The 23682-nt window shown below is 32.9% G+C and overlaps 1 protein-coding gene across 1 annotated transcript; it reads right to left on the bottom strand.

Annotated features, from left to right (window-relative positions):
- Nucleotides 1–397: 397 nt before the first annotated feature.
- Nucleotides 398–23088, bottom strand: LOC139515439 (rhodopsin, G0-coupled-like). The gene is made up of 6 exons (XM_071305008.1): nt 22998–23088; nt 19071–19236; nt 14760–14887; nt 7431–7804; nt 3721–4013; nt 398–3133 (listed from the first exon to the last, which is right to left on the bottom strand). The coding sequence occupies exons 1-6, from the start codon at nt 23086–23088 to the stop codon at nt 3052–3054; spliced, it is 1134 nt and encodes a 377-aa protein (XP_071161109.1). The 3' UTR covers nt 398–3051.
- Between the last annotated feature and the right edge of the window lie 594 nt (nt 23089–23682).

Raw genomic sequence — 23682 nt, 5'->3', positions numbered from 1 at the left:
ATGTATTAGTTGTGAAGTTGTTGCTGAATATTTGAAACAAGGTCTTGGTACCTTCCGATGAACTTTTTTTTTTAGAAAAAGGACGATACGTTCTTTGACATACCCCTAGTTCATCAACTTTCTGCTCAGACACTGGTGACGTTTTACAAAGTCTGAGTAGGAGCTGCAAGCTCTAAAATATCTAATAAGTTGAGAATACACAGTTAAACTCAGTCTAATATCTGTTAGTCTGATGTTAGAATAAGAAATATAATAAATTAGTCAGCAAATGATGTGATTGAAAGATTTTGTCTTCATCAACTGTTAATCTACCATAATCCCTCCTGTTAATGTTTTAATTATCATGGAATCATAAAGTATGCGAGAAGAAGATGACTCGTACCATGCAAAAAACTAGTTTTAGAATACACATGTTTATTTCCGATGCATAGATCCTTTGATTGAATCAATATTTATAGACAGTTACCAGTATCGTAACTATATCCTGGTCCCTTGTGCATAAGTCTGTTTATTAAGGTTTTGTTAGCTTTTAAGTTGGAAGACGACATGATGGTGTTTTGAATAGAACATTAACATAAAGAATGGGATGTGCCATACTTGAACATGTAGGATTTTTACACGTTGATTTATATTTACGAATGATGTTCTTGTAGCATTGCTAACATTTATTTAAAATTTGTGACAAGTTTGAGATATCGGAAACCATGATGGTGTAATAATTTTTCAGTCATAAGGAGATTTCTTTTGTAAAATTATACGCGAGCAAAATCGAACAAGTTGAGAAATGTAAACACCAAACGATGTTGCCAAAGGAACGTCACCTTTTTAAAAACGGAAAATTACCTGCAGGAAAATCATCTCTTCTATCGTATATTTCAATATTAACCTTTGCTTTGGGGATGAATTTTCTAGATCCACGCAAGTTGTCATTGTATTATTAGCTTAGTTTAAAGTAAATAAAACAAATAGTGCATAAACTGAGTCGTCACAATTGAGAGCCAAAATATCAAATAGAGCTTATTAACCTTAACATTACAATACTCGGCATTGATGTTATTCACCACATGAATCGTAATAAACACGTCAAATAGTGAGTCATCCTGATCCTGACCTTTTTAGTCATCAAACCGGACTTGACCATGACATAGTTACCAAAGTTACCAGGATTATTATTTAATACGCTAGATGCGCATTTTGTCTGCATAAAACTCAGCAGTGACGCTCAGATCAAAATAATTATAAAGTCAAACAAGTACAAAGTTGAAGTTAATATGGCTCACGAAAAGTAGATTGTTATGTACACTTCTAAAACAGCTGATGTTACTCTCAGACTGTTTTTTTTCTTCTGTTTTTGCGATTTATTAGTTGCAGTAGGTTGCAAAATAGACATCATTGTAATAAGAAGTAAGAAAAAAGCTGCAAATTTCAGTAAATTCATGCTAAACCTGCATCTGTAATAGGAAGATTAACACTATAATTTACGACAAAAGTTATGATTTTTCAATTATCTGTTTTACATGGTGACATTCCTTTAACAACATTGTATGGTGTGTATATATCTCAACTTGTTGGATTCGCTCGTGTATATAACAACGTATTTGCAACACTCACTATACAACAACGTTAATAACTTATATACATGTGTTTAGAAATTAGTAACCTTGGGATTTAAAGGAACATTTTTGTTTGCATTGGAACAAATTTAAAATTCACAGTTTCCACACATAATTAGAATTTTGAACGCGACTAATTTAAGAAAACTTTTGAATACCATTTACGAATTTTATATCTTTAATAATAAACAGTTTTAGAGTGAGGAAAAACAAAATTTAGATATACTACAAATAAAACTAGGTCAATCCTATTCTAAAATAAATTATGCTTTCATAGTTGTTTATCGAAAAGCAATAAATTCTATGTTTGTATTTGAATGATCTGGCACGTAAAGAATGTATTTGAAAATAAAATTTCAAATTATCTTTGATGTGTAAGATTACTGAATGGACATGCAATTTTCCCCAAAAACAAAACATACACTTCGTAAAAAAGACATATATGTGTTACATTCTCGAAATGTATGTTTATACATCCTTTTTAATGCTTTACTTTTAACACTTATTTGGAACCAACATACATACATATAGCATGATGATATATATAATACAAGAATAATAAACCAACATGATACTGTCTAACACGACAAAAGTAAAAAGTCTATATACATTATACACAATAAAGGTTAAACAAATCATTGTGGATGTATGCCTTGTATATTACATATATATCATGTTAATAAAAAAAATAATTAAGGAAACGTGGTATATATATCCCAAAGGGACAACAATCCCCCAGTATCCAAACAAATGCATGTAATCAACTACAAAAATGTACATCTATATTAGATCACCGTACTGTCACGGAATAGAAGTTCCTTCATAATATAAGTTCCAAAAGGAAAATATATTCTAGAATAGTATTTCCATAGGAATAAATATTACAGTATATGTTCCTAACGGAATAAATGGTATAGAATATTTTGACAATGATCATAACAAAGTTTCCATTGGAACTTCTGTTAGGCGGAACAAATATATGTTGACAGTACTACCTTCAACAATGACAAAACTCAAACCGTATTGTCATCTATAAAAGGCCCCGACATGACAAAAAGTGAAGCATACCATATTGATTACATAACAATTAAAACAATGATAAATGGACATTCCTGTGCAGCAACAAACGACAACCGCTCATAATCTGTCATAAAAAGACAACAATCTAACATTAAAACACATGGTTCAGTTCTTTTTGGTCTACTCTATATGAAATTTGAAATTGTCTTTCAAGTTCTCACTAACTGTTATTGTATATTTCCATTACTAACCTAGAAAATATATGTTTTTTTTAACTCCAATAAAAGCCAAGTTTGAATAGTAACTCATCCAAAAATATAGACCACCAAATAATAAATGAAATAATTGACTCTTTTGGTCAAGTGAGCAAAATCAGGAAAATTCAGTTAAATGCTGGTCCATAACGTATTATATATTCTTATAACTCCATATTGTCGAAATTTCCAACAAAAATATCGTTGATTGTCAATTCACCTTTGTACAGTGTCACACTTACCTCTCTGAAAGATATAAAAATCAAAAATCAAATATGTTTAGTTTCTTCATGATCGAGATGCATATCCCTAAAATTAAAACAAATATAAATTATTTCTTTCAGGAATCTGTTTGACCGAAAGACAAATTCATCAACAGCATTTACAAGTATGAGGCAAATCTTTAAATAAATACCAAATACAAATCACTGTCAATACCCTAACCTACGTCAAGCTAATCGATTGAAGTTATATACTACATTAGTCTGAACCCAGTAATTTACCCCAAAAATGAACAATCGAAGAATGACAAAACCCAGTGTTAGATTTGCCAGGTTATCTCTCTTTTCCATTATTTTTCTATCTCCTTCAATTAATATTCAAAAAAATGTCTTCGCTTCAAATCCAATGATTATAAGATATTAACTACAACAATCATATTTTTGAAAATATCCAATTATTCGCACACAGTTTGTGGTGTAATTCTATTATCCACATGTATAGACATAACGCAATACCTGATTTTTGTAAATTTTACTAATTGGTTTTTATATTCTACATGTCATGTGACCAAATAACTTTTGTGATTTTAAGCCGGTTTCCCCTATTCTTACTTTTGAACAAACTTATGAGAAGAAGGATTCGAAGCGAGAGGAAGAAGAACACTGCCCTTCTGTACTTCATCCAATACTTCCTCGTTTTTGCAAAAAATCTGTTTTGCTGCTGTTCGGAAACTACCGCTGAACAAGGCACAGGATAATGGACTGAGAACAGTGCTGCTTTTTGCAAACATCGTTGGTGTAAGTAAAACCCAAGCTGGAACATTAGTATCGTACATAACATACGCACCAAGTATGGCATAAGGCGTCCAAGCTATCATAAAGGCAGCAACCATTGCCAAAGAGGCCTGAAATAAGATATTAATAATGCATATTAATTCGGAAGATAATACAGTGTAAATATCAGTTTTTCTTACAAACCCCTTAATATATATGTTTGAAAATAAATATTTGAAAAGATACTTTAAAGAAATATTCTGTGAGAGTTCTCTTTACTATATTTTAGAAAGTGATCATTTAAGGGTTTTAGGGGTAATGTGTTTCGAATTTTATGCCAAGATATCTTGTTAAAATAAAATGTTTAAAAAAGGAAAATAGAACAACAATACCATTCTTTGATGTAAAAGTAGATCTCAGTTACAGATTGTTTTTATCTGTATATGTTTTCCGTTTAATAGAAGATTTAATCTGTATTCATTATAAACAGAAAGGTTGTTTTCTTTATTAATGACTCACGGGTATAATTTTATTACCTTTTTCTAAATATTAAAGACCCTTTCAATATTTTCTATTAATTAAGCAATAACATTAAGAATCGATAGCCAAAAACAAACACGATAGGCTAACCGCCTTGTAAAATTCACCACTAGCTCAGTATTACAAGTAATCAAAGAATAACATAGATTCCCTCCTAGTTCAATCAATTCATTTAGTTTGCTAAATTTGAGTCTCAAGTGTATGTTGAAAGGCGTATTATATTTTCAAAACACGTCTTATATAAAAATAAGGAGATGGTTGCCAATGAAACAAATATCAATCCGAGTTCAAATGACGTTTAATTACTTCTTTTTTTATACAGTTGTCATTCACCGGACAGAATAAAAATATTCATTAGAAAAACTTGTTAAATCCTAGGAATTGTAGAGGGGGACTAAGAATCGTAAAGATTACGTTACAACACATTTTCGATTGATATCCCAGACGACTACTACACCTTTTTTTATAATTTATTTGCTGTCATTGTATAATTCATTGATTTGCCTTGACAAATACAGACTGTGGTAGATAATACAATTTCACATCAGTCAATTTGGCATCATTGTTAAAATCACGAAGTTCCATGCCTGACGTTAATGAGATATTTATCTTTTCCCCTCTTTATAATAAGCTAAGAAAATGTAATTACAATATATTACCATCGAGGATAACTGAACATGTCAAAGAAGGTTATTCACCGATCTACCATTTTTCTTCAAAATGCAATGTTCTTGTAACTGTTATACTTATTATACAACTCCTCACATACTACATATATTTTAGTCTATTGTTGAAGGCAGTATGTGCTCATTTACGAATACCTCGTATTGCTCTTTATTAAATATACATTTTCTAAAATTACAATGCAAAAGTTATCTTCGGTATACTTTTGAACTAACTGTATTTGTTTTATTCTGTCAATAACGTGTTTTCCTTTAAAACAAATACAGGAAGCCTCTGTTCATTTGTTAAACGTGGGTCTGAGTAACACCCCTGTCTATTTTCTATGTTTAACATTGCCATAAAGCTCGGAGGTTTGGCTAGCCACAAAACCCATCATTTTTTTAATGGGTCGATGCCACTGCTGGTGGACGTTTCGTCCCCGAGGGTATCACCAGCCCAGTAATCAACACTCCGGCGTTTTGTCCGACCGTACGCGTATGGTTGGGGTAATTAACACTCTGTTACAGTTTTACTTTTAATACTTCTAAACTCTTCATATGGTATGACAGTTCAATTAAAAGACGCTATCATATAGGTAATTTTATTATTATATTATTATAAAAAGATAAGCTAAATAAAAATAAGAAGTTTCACATAGTTAAATTTACTTCATTGTTTCCTCTTCTAGTTGATGTTTTCTCCGCGGGTTTAGTTTGTAACCCGGATTTGTTTTCTAAGCTTCAACATGTACCCTCTTTATCATAAGTTTGAAAAGCTAAACGCATTAGAAAGTAGACAGTTGTAATGTCCATAGAATATTTCTGAAGTCTTGAATTGATTAAATATTTTAACAGGTAATAAAGCGTATTGTATTATTGAGGTTATTGTGATTTATTTTTAAACTGTATACGATTGTGATTTATAGAACTACATTACATGAAATGAAAAAATGTCAAGTACAATAAGATTTACATTTTATCTGCACACTGAAATCTGGTTTTATCCCGACAAATTTTACATCTAAATCAGGTCAGGCTATTTAAATGATGCATTTAATCGTTGTTGTTTTTCCTCTGTATGTCTTTGGTTTTTGATAGAACATGGTATTTGTGGTAAATAACGGCAACAGTAGTATACCGGTGTTCAAAAGTCAGAAATCGAGTGTAAAGTGTTATCTTTTAGGCACTTCAATTTTTACAAATATCATATTATAAGCCTTATATCTTTGTTTGGTATTTTATTAATTAAACATACATACATACAAACTTATCTACAAACATACAGACAAAAATAAATATGTATATGTTCCGGACCATATGAGTATTTGGACCATACGCGTATAGTCATGGCCATACGGGTATATACTCATATTGTCCGACCATACGCGTTTTGTCCGACCGTACGCGTATGGTCGGGGTAATTAACACTCTGTTACAGTTTTACTTTTAATACTTCTAAACTCTTCATATGGTATGACCGTTCAGTTAAAAGACGCTATCATATAGGTAATTTTATTATTATATTATATAAATAATAAGATAAGCTAAATAAAAATAAGAAGTTTCATATAGTTAATTTTACTTCATTGTCAAATTTATACCGATGGTCATTACCGATGGTCATTACCGATGGTCATTACCAATGGTCATTACCAATTTGTTATTACGAGTGAATGGCAATATGTCGACTAAAAAATTAAATCCAAAAATTTCTTAATGAACTCACTGGAAAGTAACATAGTTTATTTAATTTGACTTGTGAATATGGTGTATTGCAGTCATTTTACGATATTTTAGATCTACATCTTCTTAAAAACACCGTTGACACCAGAATGGCAAAATACCTCGGTATCACTGTACGCAGCTGCAAAAAGGCTAGATTTTCACTCGCAAGCAAAAGGTGTAAATGTAAAGTATCGTGTACAAATTTCTTGCAAATGCAAAAAAGTTATGATACCGTTTGAAAGTGAATGTCACACCAAGCTTACATGCAAGAATGTAACTAGCGATTAAAACTAACTATGGCATCAATGCTTAATTTTTACGTAGTTTTTGGATTATAAAATTAATAAATTGTCATGTGAGCATCATTGTTTTTTTAGATAAGTTTTTTTTTGTATTATTGAAACGTTAATAATGTAATTTGAAATAAAAAATATATCTATATGGTTCAAATGCTCATGTGGTCCGGCCCGTTAATAACCAAACGAGTATTATACTCATATGGTCCGACCATACGCGAACGGTTGGATCATATGAATATACGCATATGGCCATGCCAATACGCGTATGGTCCAAATACTCATATGGTTAGGAACATATACACACATATATAGATGAACTTACCACAGTAACCTTTCTGTATGTCATTACTTTGTGGTATTTTAACATCAGTTCAAGTCTAAGTGTTTCTCTGTCAGTAATCACTTCTTCCCTCAGACGATCAAGACATCGCTTAGCGGAGGAAAACTCATTTATTATTTTGTAATAGCAGAAGATAAAGATAGCAACATGTACACAGTAACATGCAATTATTATCACTATATTATAAGCCAATTCTGCGGGCCTGTTGTCATCCCAGGCTATAGTACATGAAGTTCCGAAGGCTTCTTGTTGATATCTACTCCAACCAACTAATGGTAAACCAGTGAAAAGCAAAGTATGACCCCAAACAGTACCCAGGATGTAGAAACTGGCATGTTTTCTCTTCAAATAGTATTCTGGAAAATACAAAAAAAGCCTTTGGATCTTGATTAGAATGTCAAAGAGATAGGGCCTATATACCACAATGGCCTATCACTTTCAAAATCGAGTGAAACCTTTCCTCTTTCTAGAACTAAAAACATGTACGATATTAATTATTTTATGTTTGAATAAACAATCGACTTATTGATTATATATATTTATCATATACTTAGCATTGATATGATAGCTTTTGCATATGTGTAATGAGCGGAAGTACACAAGTCATAATTTCCCACCCGGGCTGATAACCCATATCATGTGCATCTCGTGCACAAAACCCATAATAGTGCCTCTCGTGCAAGTTACTTCCGGTGTTTCCGGTATCGGTTGTTTACTTTTCCATTGTGACGTCAGATGTTTTTATGACGACGTCGAAATTTACGGGAACTTTTATGGGGATAGTATAGTACTTGCTAACAAATGCCATTGACAATTATGAATTATTTTATAGTACAACAAACATGGATTAGTAATGATCATAAAACTTTTCCAAATTTTCAATGTTTCAAAATGCCTCTATAGGAAATGTTACCATACATATGTAAGGAGGTAGTGATGCTGTTGTTGGACAATTATAGTATATTTGATTCATAATTTATTTTCTTTATAAAGATTTTGACTGTTTTAGTTATTGCATTTGTTTATTTGCCTTACATAAAACTATTGTCGGAAGTATATGATAAAGTGATTAATACATGGCCTTTTCCATATCAGCCTGGGTATCATCCCTCGACCCATATCAGCACCTCGACTCCGTCTCGGGCTGATATGGGGGTCTCGGGATGATACCCAGGCTGATATGAAAAAGGCCATGTATTAATCTCTATATATTGTAGTGTTGTCATTGCGTCTAATATCTTTAGGCTAAATGGCAGATGGCTTATCTTAACTTTAAACAAGACTAGACATGTTTCATTTACATGTTATTTATTGAAAAGCGTCGCAAACATATCTAGTACTGTAGTATTACACTATTCAAGAGTTTGTGAAGAACAACAGCCCTAATATAGGTGCTTACAACCTGACAAACATATTTCTTGACGTTATCAGCCAACGTAACGAATAGAATATTCATATCTTGGTACAGACAAACAAGGGGTTGGTTAAACTTAGTTTCATATATAGCTAAACCTCCCTGAATGGCAATTGTTCATAGTTTTGTAAATTAAGACAACAGATGTTTACTGATGTTTAAATTTAGAAATCGAGTAAGAAGCCAAAATAAGGTAACAACCAAAAACTGAAAGAAAGAAAGAATTATTTTTATGGAAAGAAAGTATTTAGTAATTGCATTCTTTCTTTGATACTACATTATTTAGCTTGGCTAAACTTATATCAGCTGGATTGTTTTGCTGCATATAATAATTGTCATTATTTTCGTACTGATTTTTCATTATTATCCACAATCCTATAAACCAGTGGTTGTTTCGTTGATTTTGTTAACGAAGAAGGTAGAGTTTTAAAATGTGAGGAACCTCGTTAATATGTGTCTTTAAAATTTAGTTAGAAAATTTAGTGTTGAGGGTATATTTTTAATGCTTCCTGTTTTGTTGATTCATTGTTTGTCTAGACAAGGGAACGATACTTTACTTTACGTATACATATTGCTTGTATGACACATTTGTTTTTTACGATATATGTATCATACAATGGGACGATACCGGAGTCGGTTTTACACCAAAAAATTAATAAAATAAAAAGGAACAATTCAGTACACTAACGATCAGTCGTTGTCGTAGTTACTTTAACATTTGCCTTTAATTGGCCTGACACCTCTCTTTATGATTGTATTTCCTATATTTGCATTGTAGACTGATGAAGTGATAATTTGCCAATATTAAAGAAACTTTGTGAACGATCACAATCATAAATTAGTTGATCTATCACTCTTGAACTTTTAGCTTTTTAATAGATCCCTCACATGTTCATTATGTATATCTGATATATTAACCGGTTTTATCTTGAACATGATGTCTCTGATAATTGCTACTTGATCCTATTTTGGAATAATATCTGATAATGTCCGAGAAGGATTTGCTAACCGGTCTCGATTCGTTTATAGTTGATATAATTCTATATGATTTCACACAAATGATTTTTTGCTTTATACTTGTTACAATGAGGTTTCCTTGAACACCTGTATACAACAATTAGATTATACCCTCATTGAACCAAAATCGCAGCTGATGGGCGGCATTGTCCAATATCACAATGGCAAACAGGAAAAAATGATGACAAAAATAGAAAAAAATAAAAAAAATGGTTTTTATACAATCACAGAATTCCGATTATAATTTTGAAAAAAGATGTAACATTAAATAACCTTAAATAGCCGTGTCATTTGTAGCTTTAAGCAGCTTGTTATTTCCATAAATAATAGATACTAAGGGCGCAATCGAAACAAGAACATAAAAAGTACCAATCATGCATCCATTGCCATGATGATGACAAAATGACGAAAAAACACATAACACAACAAAGTTGAATCAGAAGGGAATATAATGTTTGCACCATTAGAACCTTAAGTTCCTGCCGTCATATCGCACATTTAAAAGTTAGTAATAAGTGTAATAAGTCAAAAAGACTGAACTGTGGTTGTAGTATTGTTATTGTATTACAAACGGAACAACGTAATAAAGAAAACCTAAAACGATCAACCAAAGGATAATGTCTTCCAAAAAAAAAATGTCAGTGACATAAATTCCACTTTTAATTATCATTTTTAACCACAAAATACACTTTGTTATATTAGCTTCAGTGTAAACAACAACCATATAAATTGACTATATTGATAGTAAAAAAAATTCATGATAAGAATTGCAAAACAAATACTATCGAAGATACTGATTTTTGTGGTCTCATACAAAATAAGAAGAAATTATAACTAGAGGCTCTAAAGAGCCTGTGTCGCTCACCTTGGTCTCTCTGCATATTAAACAAAGGACACAGATAAATTCATGAATAAATTGTGTTTTGGTAATGGTGATGTGTTTGAAGTTCTTACTTTACTGAACGTTCTTGCTTCTTACAATTACCTCTATCTATAATGAACTTGGCCAATTAGGAACAGAGGAAAATATTTTGTAAAAATTTACAAAATTTATGAAAATTGTAAAAAATTGACTATAAAGGGCAATTACTCCTTAAGGGGTTAACTGACTATTTTGGTCATGTTGATTTATTTGTGGATCTTACTTTGCTAAACATTATTGCTGTTTACAGTTTATCTCTATCTATAAAAATATTCAAGATAATAACCAAAAACGGTAAAATTTCCATAAACATTACCAATTCCAGGACAGCAATCCAACAACCAGTTGTCTGATTCGTCTGATAGATCTTGACTTGATTAACAATTTAACCCAGTCAGATTTGCTCTAAATGCTTTGGTTTCAGAGTTATAAGCCAAAATCCGCTATGTTCTATTTTTAGTCATGGCGGCCATCTTGGTTGGTTGGCCGGGTCACCCCACACATTTTTTACACTAAATACTCCAATGATGATTGTTGCCAAGTTTGGTTAAATTTGGCACAGTAGTTTCAGAAGAGAAGATTTTTGTACAAGATTACACAAAATTAAAAAAACTGGTAAAAAATGACTATAAAGGGCAATAACTCCTTAAGAGGTCAACTGACTGGTGATATTGACTTATTTGTAGATCTTACTTTGCTGAACATTATTGTTGTGTACAGTTTATCTCTATCTATAATAATATTCAAGTTAATAACCAAAAAACAGCCAAAATTCCTTAAAATTGCCAATTTAGGGGCAGCAACCCAACAACTGGTTTTCCGATTCATTTGCAAATGTCAGGGCAGACTTTTTTGACAATTTTACCCCAAGTCAGATTTGCTCTTAAGGCTTTGGTTTCAGAGTTATAAGCCAAAATCTACATTTTACCCCTATGTTCTATTTTTAGTCATGGCGGCCATTTCGGTCGGATCACTCCACACATTTTTTAAACTAGATACCCCAATGATGATTATGGACAAGTTTGATTGGATTTGGCCCAGGAGTTTCATAGAAGATTTTTGTAAAAGGTAACGACGACGACGGACGACGACGGACGACGGACGACAAGTGATGAGAAAAGCTTACTTGGTCCAATGCCAGGTGAGCTAAAAAAGAGAGAAAATATGCTTATTCAATTAAATATTTTCACCAAATATTAAGCATTTTAAGGTGTCTTACTTGATAAAACTGTTCCAAAAAGGGTTTGTCTTTAGTGACGTGTGGAGGCAGTAGAGTGCCTCCCCGTGCTTCAGGTTTATGCTCTTATGATATACTAGATTATGGAGTGTGTGTCCGATCGAGAACTGCTCTAGTTCATTACTTTAGGAATAGTCTGTTGTTATTTATGTATTATTGTCATTTTGTTTATTTTCTTTGGTTACATCTTCTGACATCAGACTCGGACTTCTCTTGAACTGAATTTTAATGTGCGTATTGTTATGCGTTTACTTTTCTACATTGGCTAGAGGTATAGGGGAGGGTTGAGATCTCACAAACACGTTTAACCCCGCCGCATTTTTGCGCCTGTTCCAAAATAGGAGCCTCTGGCCTTTGTTAGTCTTGTATTATTTTAATTTTAGTTTCTTGTGTACAATTTGGAAATTAGTATGGCGTTAATTATCACTGAACTAGTATATATTTGTTGAGGGGCCAGTTGAAGGACGCCTCCGGGTGCGGGAATTTCTCGCTACATTGAAGACCTGTTGGTGACCTTCTGCTGTTGTTTTTTTCTATGATCGGGTTGTTGTCCCTTTGGCACATTCCCCATTTCCATTCTCAATTTTATCCATAGATACTTTAAATTGATTCTTTGTATTTAGATTCACGTTTCGCATAACAATTCAACAAATTTACTGGTCTCGTGGCAGATACACTTGTTTATTGTTGAATACTGTATGCATGTTGATCTTGGTGTCACAGTGTGTTTTGTTCGCTGTATCATTGACATTACCCGGAAGCTCATCTCAACTTTGTTGTTGAATGTGAATGAGTTTAAATAAAAGTAACGAAGTAAATACATCACTTTTATTATTTTGTTTTATAGAAATATACAAAATACCGGAAACTATTTTGAAAAATAATAAGAATTGATACATTAAAGAAATGGAATATTATATTAAGAAACAGCACCCATAGGGTGAATCTATATTAGAAATACGATCGCGTTTGTTCTTCCAATCGGCAGTGAACACTTGTCAAAGTAATTATTCCATTCGATTCTCTGGGATGTTTACATACTCAATTTGTTCTCGTCATGAACATACGTGCTGTGTTTGCTAGTGGACGTGAAGCAAACATTGATCAATCGACTAATTTGAGAAACAGAGATAGACATACCCCTTTCGTAAATTAAACCAGCCAAATGCCTGTACAAAGTCATGAATATGACAGTTGTCATACATTTGTATGATGTGTTGGATGTGTTTGTGCTTTTGATATTGCTATTTGATTATTTCTCGGTCACACCTTAAAAAGTAAAATCACAAAAATACTGAACTTAGAGGAAAATCAGTCCATAATCACATGGCAAAATCAAATAACAAAACGCATCAAAAACGAATGGACAAGAACTCTCATATTCCTGACTTGGTACAGGCATTTTAAAATGTAGAAAATGGTGGAATAAACCTGGTTTTATAGCGCTAACCCTCTCACTTTGATGACAGTCTCATCAATTTCCGGATGCTTAACGGATAACTTTTTTTTCAATCCGTTCATGTCCGTTAGACGTCCGTCCTTATCCGTTAGACGTCCGGCCATATCCGTTGCATGTCCGTTTATCGAACGTTTTATCCGTCGACGTCCGTTCTGTCCGGTGGAAATTTTTGAGCATGTTCAAAACTTTGAAAGCACGTCCAACGGATGAAATGTCCGTTGAACGTCCGGTAAGCGTCCGTTTTGTACGGTACTCGTCCGTTTCGTTTCCGTTTGGTATCCGTTACGTGTCCGTTAAACATCCGTTGGAGGTCTGGAAGATAAATTCACCAACGGACTTCTACCGGACATTTAACGGATAAAACGGATGTTGAACGAATGAGAAACGGATAAATGCAAATTATTGGTAAGTCAGATTTCTTAAGGTTTATGAATTCTTATTATTCATAATCGATCTTAGAGTAAAGACAAATCTTTACAATAAAGTAGCTCTTATTCATGCCAGACACTGCCCTTTGGCGACATTTTGAAGAACAAATTAAAACTATTCGTTTTTGATGCGTTTTGTTATTTGATTTTGCCATGTGATAATGGACTTTCCGAATTGATTTTCCTCTAAGTTCAGTATTTTTGTGATTTTACTTTTTACACAGAAATATTTTGAATATTTATGCGATTTACATTTATTATTATTATCGCCTTTACTTTTCCGTATATTTTGTTGATCCGTTTTATCCGGAACGCTTCCGTTAGGTGTCCGTTTTATGCAGTACTCGTCCGTTGGATGAACGTTCGACATCCGTTCTGCCCGGTACGTCTACGTTTCTCGTACGTTGCATATCCGGTGTGTGTCCGTTATGCATTCGTTACACGTCCGTTTTATTCGGTCAGTACATCAACGGACTCCGAACGGATTAACAATTTTGTCAACGGACGACTTTTATTTTCATCCGTTAGTCTTCCGTTCATGCTATCCTGTAAGGTGTGACCGAGGGACTTTCCTTTTTGAATTTTCCCTGGAGTTCAGTATTTTTGTGATTTTACTTTTTACGCTGATTTACCTATTTTAATACACAAAGGTGTTAGACTGTACATAACGAACATAGATCTTAGAGCATAACGAACTGTTAAATGCATACCAATCATGTCGTTGAAGGAATGAACTAAAACTGCAGCATTTTAAATGAAAACAGATGAATCCAATAAAGCCCTTAACATATTGTGCATTCGCACTTTTTTGTTTATGCATTAATATGTACTCACCATAAGATGGCTGACAAATTATGATATACCGATAAATTGCAATTGCAGCATGAGTATTCATATCATTCTGAGCTAACAAAAATATCCAAAATCCAGCAAAGGTACATCCGATATCGGAAAACAGCCACCTGAAGTAAAGAATAACTATATTTAACTTCCACCACTTTGCCTGGTTTAACCTGCATAATAGCTCCGCATATCTGGAATCAGGGCCTTGGGACTCGAGAAACATATATTAGGAAAGTCATAATGCCTGACTTTCAGCAGAAGTTATCAAGGATGTGATCACAATGCGTAAATACGTTATCAAGCTGACTTTCGTTAAGCGTCAAACTGTTTTTATATGGAGGTAAAAGGACGAAAAAAGCATGCTAATTTAGATTATCGATTTATCTGAATTCGATGCGCTCTCTCCCCAACAAAAATCGCATGGTGGCTTACGGCTGATATTTTCGATATCAATGTGTATAAAATTGCAGAGATTGATATAAAAATTTCCATGGTCTTGACACCTTAGTAAAAGAGTGACGAAAGATACCAAAGGGACAGTCAAACTCAGAAATCTAAAATAAACTGACAACGCCATGGCTAAAAATGAAAAATACAAACAGACAAATAATAGTACGCATGACACAACATAGAAAACTTAAGAATAAACAACACGAACCCCACCAAAAACTAGGGGTGATCTCAGGTGCTCCGGAAGGGTAAGCAGATCCTGCTCCACATGTAGCACCCGTCATGTTGCTTATGTGATAACAAATCCGGTAAATAGTCTAATTCGGTAGGTCACATTCATGAAAGGGAAGAGGATTGTATTTACGACGTAAGGAACATATCCGATATCATTTGTGAAACGGTTATTCCATAACGGTCAACCAACTCGTGATGGGGTCCGTAAACTTTACGAAGGGATGATTTCAACTTCACCATTTGGAACTCTTGGTTTAATAGCTTCCTTGTGAGCAGCAACCCTCTATCAAGAAAATCATGATAGGAAATGCAAGCACGGGAATATCGTATCAATTGGGAGATATATACCCCGTATGCAGGTGCTGCTGGAATGTTGCTACTTTGAAATGGAAAGTTCACAATTGGAAAGCTGAAATCATCTCTTTTGTCGTAAAGTTTTGTTTTCAACCGACCCTCATTGTCAATTTCTAGATGTAAGTCAAGATATGAGGCTGACTTAACTGTATCTGTAGTATCCTTTATCTCTAGTTCGATGGGATAGATGCGTTCCACATAGTCACCAAATTTTGAATTATTTAGTGAAAGAACATCATCTATATAGCGGAAAGTAGAGTTAAAGGACATTACTAACTTCTTGTCTTTCTTCCTAAGAAGTTCCTGCATGAAATCAGCCTCATAATAATAAAGAAACAAGTCGGCAAGTAGAGGGGCACAGTTTGTTCCCATTGGAATGCCGACAGTCTGTTGAAAAACACGTCCTCCGAACGTAAAAAATATGTTGTCAATCAAGAAATCAAGCAGCTTGATAATATCAGTTTCAGAGAATTTTTTGTTTGAATCAGAGTGATCCTTTACAAAGTAGGATTTATCCCCCCCTAAGACAAGATACTTGTATCTACGTTGGCCATTCTTTTTTTAATGAAGCAAAGCAATACCAACTCTTTCAATTTGTCTTTTAGTTTGGAATGTGAAATACTTGTGTAAAGAGTAGAAAAGTCAAATGTTTTAATACTATTACAAGATGAAAGAGAGTTTGATTGTATGTACTCTAAAAGATCTTTGGAATTTTTAAGTATCCACATACGATTCACGCCACCTTTAGAATGGGCAGTTTCACAATAACTTTGAAGCCCGTCTTTGATTGCTGATAAGATAGATGTTAATAATTTAGAAAGAGGTTTTGTGGAGCACTTGGAAGACCCAGCAATATACCGTTGTTTGTAAGGACACTTATGTAGTTTAGGTATCCAATACAGTGATGGAAGATCCAGTTCTTCATCATCTTTGGTTGAAATTACAAAGGAACATAGAACAGACCTATGATTATCTAGGATTTCCTCTTTGGTAAGTGTTGTGTAGTGAATTATCATTGTGTTTGTTTTAATGATTTGTTATTTGATCTTAAAAAAGGGGAAAAAAGGTCCCGCTAGAAACTTATATTCAAAATCATAATGTAGTATTGTCAGATCTAGATTTTTTTTCGTTTCATTTTTTATGTTACTTTTTCAAGTGATGATGTGGTGAGTTTACTTTCGACCACCAGCTATTGCTATTGAAGAACAGTTTTGTTTTACTTAACAAAGGATTTCGCATACAATTTTTAAAAAAGGTTGCGACGGACTACTATAAATATGATAAAAAATGTGCACCCCTTGCAAACTCAAGGCTATGGTGAGAATACTGAATTAATATCTGAGATCATAAACAAAATAAGAAATGCACCCTTGCTATTATAGTCTAAAGATTTTGATAATCTCATATAATTTTGGTAAAGGATTAGGGAGAAGTTGCGGATACAAATACGGTACCCCAAATACAGCAAGCCCTTGATTTGGTAATGTAAACTACGAAATTATTCTGACTACTAGAAAAGTTTATATGGTTCATGATGTAAGAAAGTTGCAATAAATTGAAATAAGGAGTGTAGTTGTGGATACAAATTCGTGACCCCTAATTAAAACAAGGATAATGTCAATGCTATGGTGAAGGATCTCCAAAAGTTAATACATATAAAAAACATCATAAAGAGAAATGCACAACAGCATTATATGCTAAAGAACATGAGGACAATTCAATGAATTTAACAGAATTTAAGAATTGCAGATGGTACCCTTGATATCAATCAATGACAAGGTCCTTTGATACGGAGAAACAACAACAAATTTGTATAGAAAAATAGGTAAGCAAGTCATTAAAAGGAAAAGATACTGAGAACATTTCATTGAATAAAGATTCTGAGTTAAGAGGGTCAAGCGGAGACAAATATGTGCTATACTGTCATCATTTGTTTTTATTTTGACAGATACTTTAAGGTGTTTTTACCTGACATATTGTATGCCAATCGAACAATGATCAATACCCAAGAAAGGCAAAAAAAAAATGGAAATCGTCAATATCAAACCAATAACCATGTTGTCATCTGTAACAGCATATTGAAATTTTGATAATATTGACAGAACGGTAGAAAAGTAATTGCGAGGATACGACATGACGTTTTATTCTTCAAACTATCAAGACATTACTTCTGAGAGCGAACGTGAATATGAACAATATAGAATCGACATCTTAATTTTTTACTATAGACCAAGTACTATAATTCCTGACTGGTAAACAAAAAAAGTGAAAATCGTCAATATCGATCTTGACCTCCATATTGTTATCAACATATCAAAGTTGGAAAAACATTGATTCAGCGGGTTACAAGTTTTTGCATAGAAACTGTTAACAATCACAACCCGCATTCCGGACGTACTTCGCAATTTTTGATATATGTGTTCTTTTCTTTCGAAAACCTAGTAAAAACATTATTATTATGAAAATATAAAATTGAGGGACAATTGTGACACTGTAAGGTTTGTTTATATAAAAAAAACCTCTAAACAATAAAAATGATTGGCAACATATTGCATAGATTAATATATTGATTGCCATTCTTAATTTTCTTTGAATGAATTCCCACTGAACAGAACTAAAAATAATGATCGAAATGTAAATTTTTTTTTTGACTTTGAGATTAACGAAGTTAATTTTTAACCAGGTTAACATGCAGCCATTTCTACTTAACACTCAGAAGTAACCATATAAATTTTGTTGCGTCCAAATAACTTGTCCAGATTTAATTTTATCGGGAATGCTCAATATCAAACAATCTGAAAGCTAGGGATGTAACATACTTGGCGAGGTATATGGCAAAAGGATATCCAAAACAATATAAGTTCAACTTTGTCCATTACAGTTGACTATTTAAAATCCATATGCGTATTGAATGATTACGTTTTATAAAGTTATGTAAAAGTAAGTTATCTTTTGTTCACTGTTATGCTAAGATTTATTTTAGATGAAGTTTGCTAGCTAGGTTTTATGAAAACATCTTTTTAAACTGTGTTTAATCAAGAATATCTGTGCATCACTTAAAATGAGCTGCTTGAAAAAAAATTATGTATTGGCAAGCTACTGGTACACTTATCGAGAAAAAAAAATCAAAATCAATTCTGTATATAATGCTGTAAAAAGTCCAAACATGATAAGAAAACTCATGCATCTATTTGTCAATGGACTTGAACATGAATAGTAAAGCATGAATGTCTCTAATTTGTAATAAAAAGGGTACATACTTACCGGTTTGCAAAGCTAGAAGACGCAAAGAATGGGAAAGCTATCAGTGATAGCATTAAGTCTGCTATTGCAATATTTAGAAGCAATTTCTTGTGAATTCTGTAGTAACTGACTTCTCCTTTTAGCAGGACAAAGATGACAAATGAGTTAGCTAATATAGCCATAATACCTGCGAATAAAAATGGAAGAATATAGGGAAAACTCAAATATAGAACATAATCTTTAAATAGAACCAATTTCAAGTTCTATTATGTAATATTACCTAAGCATACGTGTAAATTGTTTTTGACGTTGTTTGAGCACACGGCAATCGGAGGGTTTAATACTTAACATCCAATAAGGTAAGTCTCCGGTTTTGAAACAAAACATTAACGTTTGAGTCGATTTATTGAGATTGTTATTTTTACATCTAGTTTTATCTTCTAATTGGATTGATGAGATTTGAATACCGATAAACTATTGGTGTGTCTAATTTTCACTGCTTGGTTTTCAAACCGTTAACAGATTGGTTAGGTGCGAAATTTTGTTATACTAGTATTATAGAACTTTTTCATGATACTGATTACTCACGAAGGAGTCGCGTGGTCTGACTCTTCGAATAGCAAAATACAAAAACATTAAAACCAGAGAATTTCTTAAAACCAAAATGATTTGTATTGCGTTGGAGACACATTCATGTTCTCCATTCCTCATTAGCGACCTACAATCGAATGCAGATTATCACTGGCTATTTGTCATCATGATCAACCATCGAATGCAGCTTATTACCGAATGCTTATCATCAGTAATTTGCACTTAAACAGAATCGATATCTTTAACTTTATATACTAACGACCAATTATACTTAACTAAATATGGTTAAAATGAAAGAATATGTCTTTAGAGGAAATCGCACAAACTTCAATACGGCTAAGTAGGTGAGATAATTGAATAAAGAACACGAAATATTCCATTGATATTAACAATTTGCTTAAAACTACATATGCACATCTGCAATCAAATTATAGAGATGAAACTCTATTTTTTCTTTCGTGTTTTTGGTTCGGAAAATGTTAATATTTTTCTATTTCACCAAAAAACTTTATTTTTGAAAAATTGCATATCCACCTGAAAAAGTTTTATAGATTAATTCAAACTTTTTTACAAGTGATATGATCATTTTTGTCCCCTTACTAACATGATCTAGAAGGAAAACAGAAAATCGATCTACAATTCTGTAAAAGAGCGACGAAAGATACCAAAGGGACAGTCAAACTCATAAATCTAAAACAAACTGACAACGTCATGGCTAAAAATGAAAAAGACAAACAGAAAAAACAATAGTACACATGACACAACATAGAAAACTAAAGAATAAACAACACGAACCCCACCAAAAACTAGGGGCAATCTCAGGTGTTCCGGAAGGGTAAGCAGATCCTGCTCCACATGTGGCACCCGTCGTGTTGCTTTTGTGATTACAAATCCGGTAAATAGTCTAATTCGGTAGGTCATATTCATGAAAGGGAAGGGGATTGTAGTTACGACGTAAGTAACATATCCGATATCATTTGTGAAACGGTTATTCCATAACGGTCAACCAACTCGTGATGGCGTCCGTAAACTTTACGAAGGGATGATTTCAACTTCACCATTTGGAACTCTTGGTTTAATAGCTTCCTTGTGAGCAGTAACCCTCTATCAAGAAAATCATGATAGGAAATGCAAGCACGGGAATATCGTATCAATTGGGAGATATATACCCCGTATGCAGGTGCTGCTGGAATGTTGCTACTTAGAAATGGAAAGTTCACAATTGGAAAGCTAAAATCATCTCTTTTGTCGTAAAGTTTTGTTTTCAACCGAAATGTTGTTTTTGTAATCTGTCCTCATGTCTAAAGCATCACACCCCATTTTTTGTTTACCAAATTTAATCCTGGTTTCTATGATGAGTTTATTCTTAACAAACAGTAATAATCTTCTTGTATTCCGTCTTTTCTCAAATGTTGTTGCTAATGTTAATAATTATATGATTGAAATTGCGAAATAAAAAAAAGAAATAATGTATGATATATATAATCAAACAACAACTACTACATTATAAGCTTCTGACTAGGGACCGGGAATAGACACACACAGAATGGGGCAGAGTTTCATGTTTGCAGTGGCGACCCAAAAGATCAATTAAAAACACGAAAACATCTGAAAAAACTAGAAAAAAAACAAAGTAGTTAGAACTGATCTGAGAGTGTTGATCAGTACTCAGCCAATTGATTTAGAGTTAAGACATCGTAACATTTCTAGGAAAACGTGAACTATTGCAATGTCAAACGATAAGTATTGACAGGATGTAGAACCTTAGTGTGGTGTAAATAACTGTATAATTATATATATTTAGTTGTGTTTTAATTAATTGATAACAAAATCCATTTTAAGTACAAAAAAACAATTTAGTAAAATATAATTATTACACTGTTAAATTGAAAGCCTTTTAAATTTTCAAAAGATCTCTTAGCTAACATTTAACTTAAAACTAATAATGAAGACATGGTACGTCTGTATTTGCTTTCGTGCCATTGAAGACCATTTGCTAACTGTAAAGATCACTAGTAGCACTTTTAATAAGTACGCTGTGAAATCGAGAAATCGGGAAAGCTAAATCAAGAAAGCTTAAACGCGAAAATGCGAATAAAAAAACGTGAAAACGGGAATTCGATTTTAAGTTTTCGCTTTCTCTATTTCCCGTTCTCGCGATTTCTCAATTGCCCGATTTCGAGTTTGCAAAGTGAAAGGAGAAAACACGAAAACACGGAAAGGTTAAATGGCCGCATCCGGCCAACTTACAGTTGGTATCCATTCGATTGATGTGTTTGCGCTTTTTATACGCCCGTAAATCTTTTGACGGGACGTAATATTGTATACAAATGTCCGGTGTCCGTCCGTCCGTCTGTCTGTCCGTCCGTCTGTCTGTCCGTCTGTCTGTCCGTCTGTCAGTCCGTCTGTCCGTCTGTCTGTCCGGCTTAAACATGTCGCACCGTACCTTGAGAACGACTTATCTAAATTTCATGAAACTTAATATATGATGGTCAAATGATCTGTATATTTTTTGGTGAAAATAAGATTTAAACTTTTTGAGTTACGGCACTTTGTAACAAAAACAGGGGTGTGGTTTTTTTCACATGTCGCACCGTATCTCAAAAACGATTCTTGATTATTGGTTAAAATTTTACACACTTCTTAGTTATATTAATCTTAATATCTGTATACTTTTTGGTGATGATTCAAAATTTCATTTTTGAGTTATTGAGTATTGTGTAAAAAAGGGGGAGGGTTTTTTTACATGTCGCGCCGTATCTCAAAAACAATTTATGATTATTGCTTGAAACTGTACACACTTCTTTGTTATATTAATTTTAAGATCTGTATACTTTTTGGTTTGATTCAAAATTTTATTTTAGTGATATTTGTAAAAAAAAACATTGGGGGTGGGTGGTTTCACATGTCCCGCCGTGTCCCAAAAACAGTAAATTGTTATTGCTTAAAACTTTCTCAGAAACTATGTATGATTATTGCATTAAACTTCCACACAAGACGTCGGGCGTATCATGCGCTCATGGCGCAGCTGTTTATTATTTTTACATTTCATTAGGGACTTTCTTTATTTGAATTTTCATCGGAGTTCAGTGTTTTTGTGATTTTACTTTTTCATAAAATCCCATATAATCAATTACATATATTTAATAATACTTTATATATCTCTCTAATTCAACCATTACCATGCATCTTTTTGCGTCCATGTGCATAACAAATAAAACCATAAATGCTAACAACTGCACCTGATCAGATAATGTATAAATAATATATGAGCTAAATCAAAAAGATAGAAATCGAAATACATGACTAATTCAATATTCAAACATCAACAAAAAGCAAGGGAAACAATCAACTTACCGAGTATAACAAGATAGCTGGCAACAGCTAGATAATCACTTTCAGTCAGTAAGGATTTTGCTGTTTCCAATGTTTTATTTGCCTCTGTCATATTTAGTGTCTGGAAAGAAAAAATAGCCAATACCATATACATAAGAACAATAAGAAAGTCATATGAGCCTTATGCACTTTACATTCTAAGATTATACCTTTAGACATGAAGAATATATAAGATGATAAGATGATTATCTAAGCTTGCTTAAGATAGCTAGGACCTAGTTATATACAAAATTGTAATTTTTAAAAAGGCATTTCACATAAAGTTAACGCACGTGGTTAACGTGAGGAACAAAAAAGATAAACAAACGCAAAACAAGGCTTCAATATGTCTTATCTTGTACATTCTAGGTAATTTTCTTAATCATTTTCGTTCAAAGGAAATTTCAATGTTGTACTAATAACACAAAACAAATTTAACCAATGCTTATCAAATGGAATTTTCTGACATTATCACCTAACAATACTCGATTTTTTTGTGTAATGAAATAATGAAAAAATATCAAGAGGAGCATGTCCTACAAAAGTATCCAATATACGTGTTTGTAAGTGAAATACATCATGGGAGTTAGTTGAATACATACAATCCTTTCTTATTAAAAAAGGAACTCGACGTTTCATACAAATAAATAAAGTTGTGTCACGTATA

The sequence above is a fragment of the Mytilus edulis genome, chromosome 3, assembly GCF_963676685.1.
Source record: "Mytilus edulis chromosome 3, xbMytEdul2.2, whole genome shotgun sequence".
Lineage (NCBI taxonomy): Eukaryota > Metazoa > Mollusca > Bivalvia > Mytilida > Mytilidae > Mytilus > Mytilus edulis.
This window is presented reverse-complemented; position numbering and strand designations above follow the sequence as displayed.

Coding starts and splice junctions, on each gene's coding strand:
- LOC139515439 (XM_071305008.1), bottom strand. CDS start 23,088: ATGACAGAGGCAAATAAAACATTGGAAACAGCAAAATCCTTACTGACT. Junction 7,805..14,759: donor AATTTGTCAGCCATCTTATG/GTGAGTACATAT, acceptor TGTATTTTCCAG/AATACTATTTGAAGAGAAAA. Junction 3,134..3,720: donor TCTCATAAGTTTGTTCAAAA/GTAAGAATAGGG, acceptor TATATCTTTCAG/AGAGGTAAGTGTGACACTGT.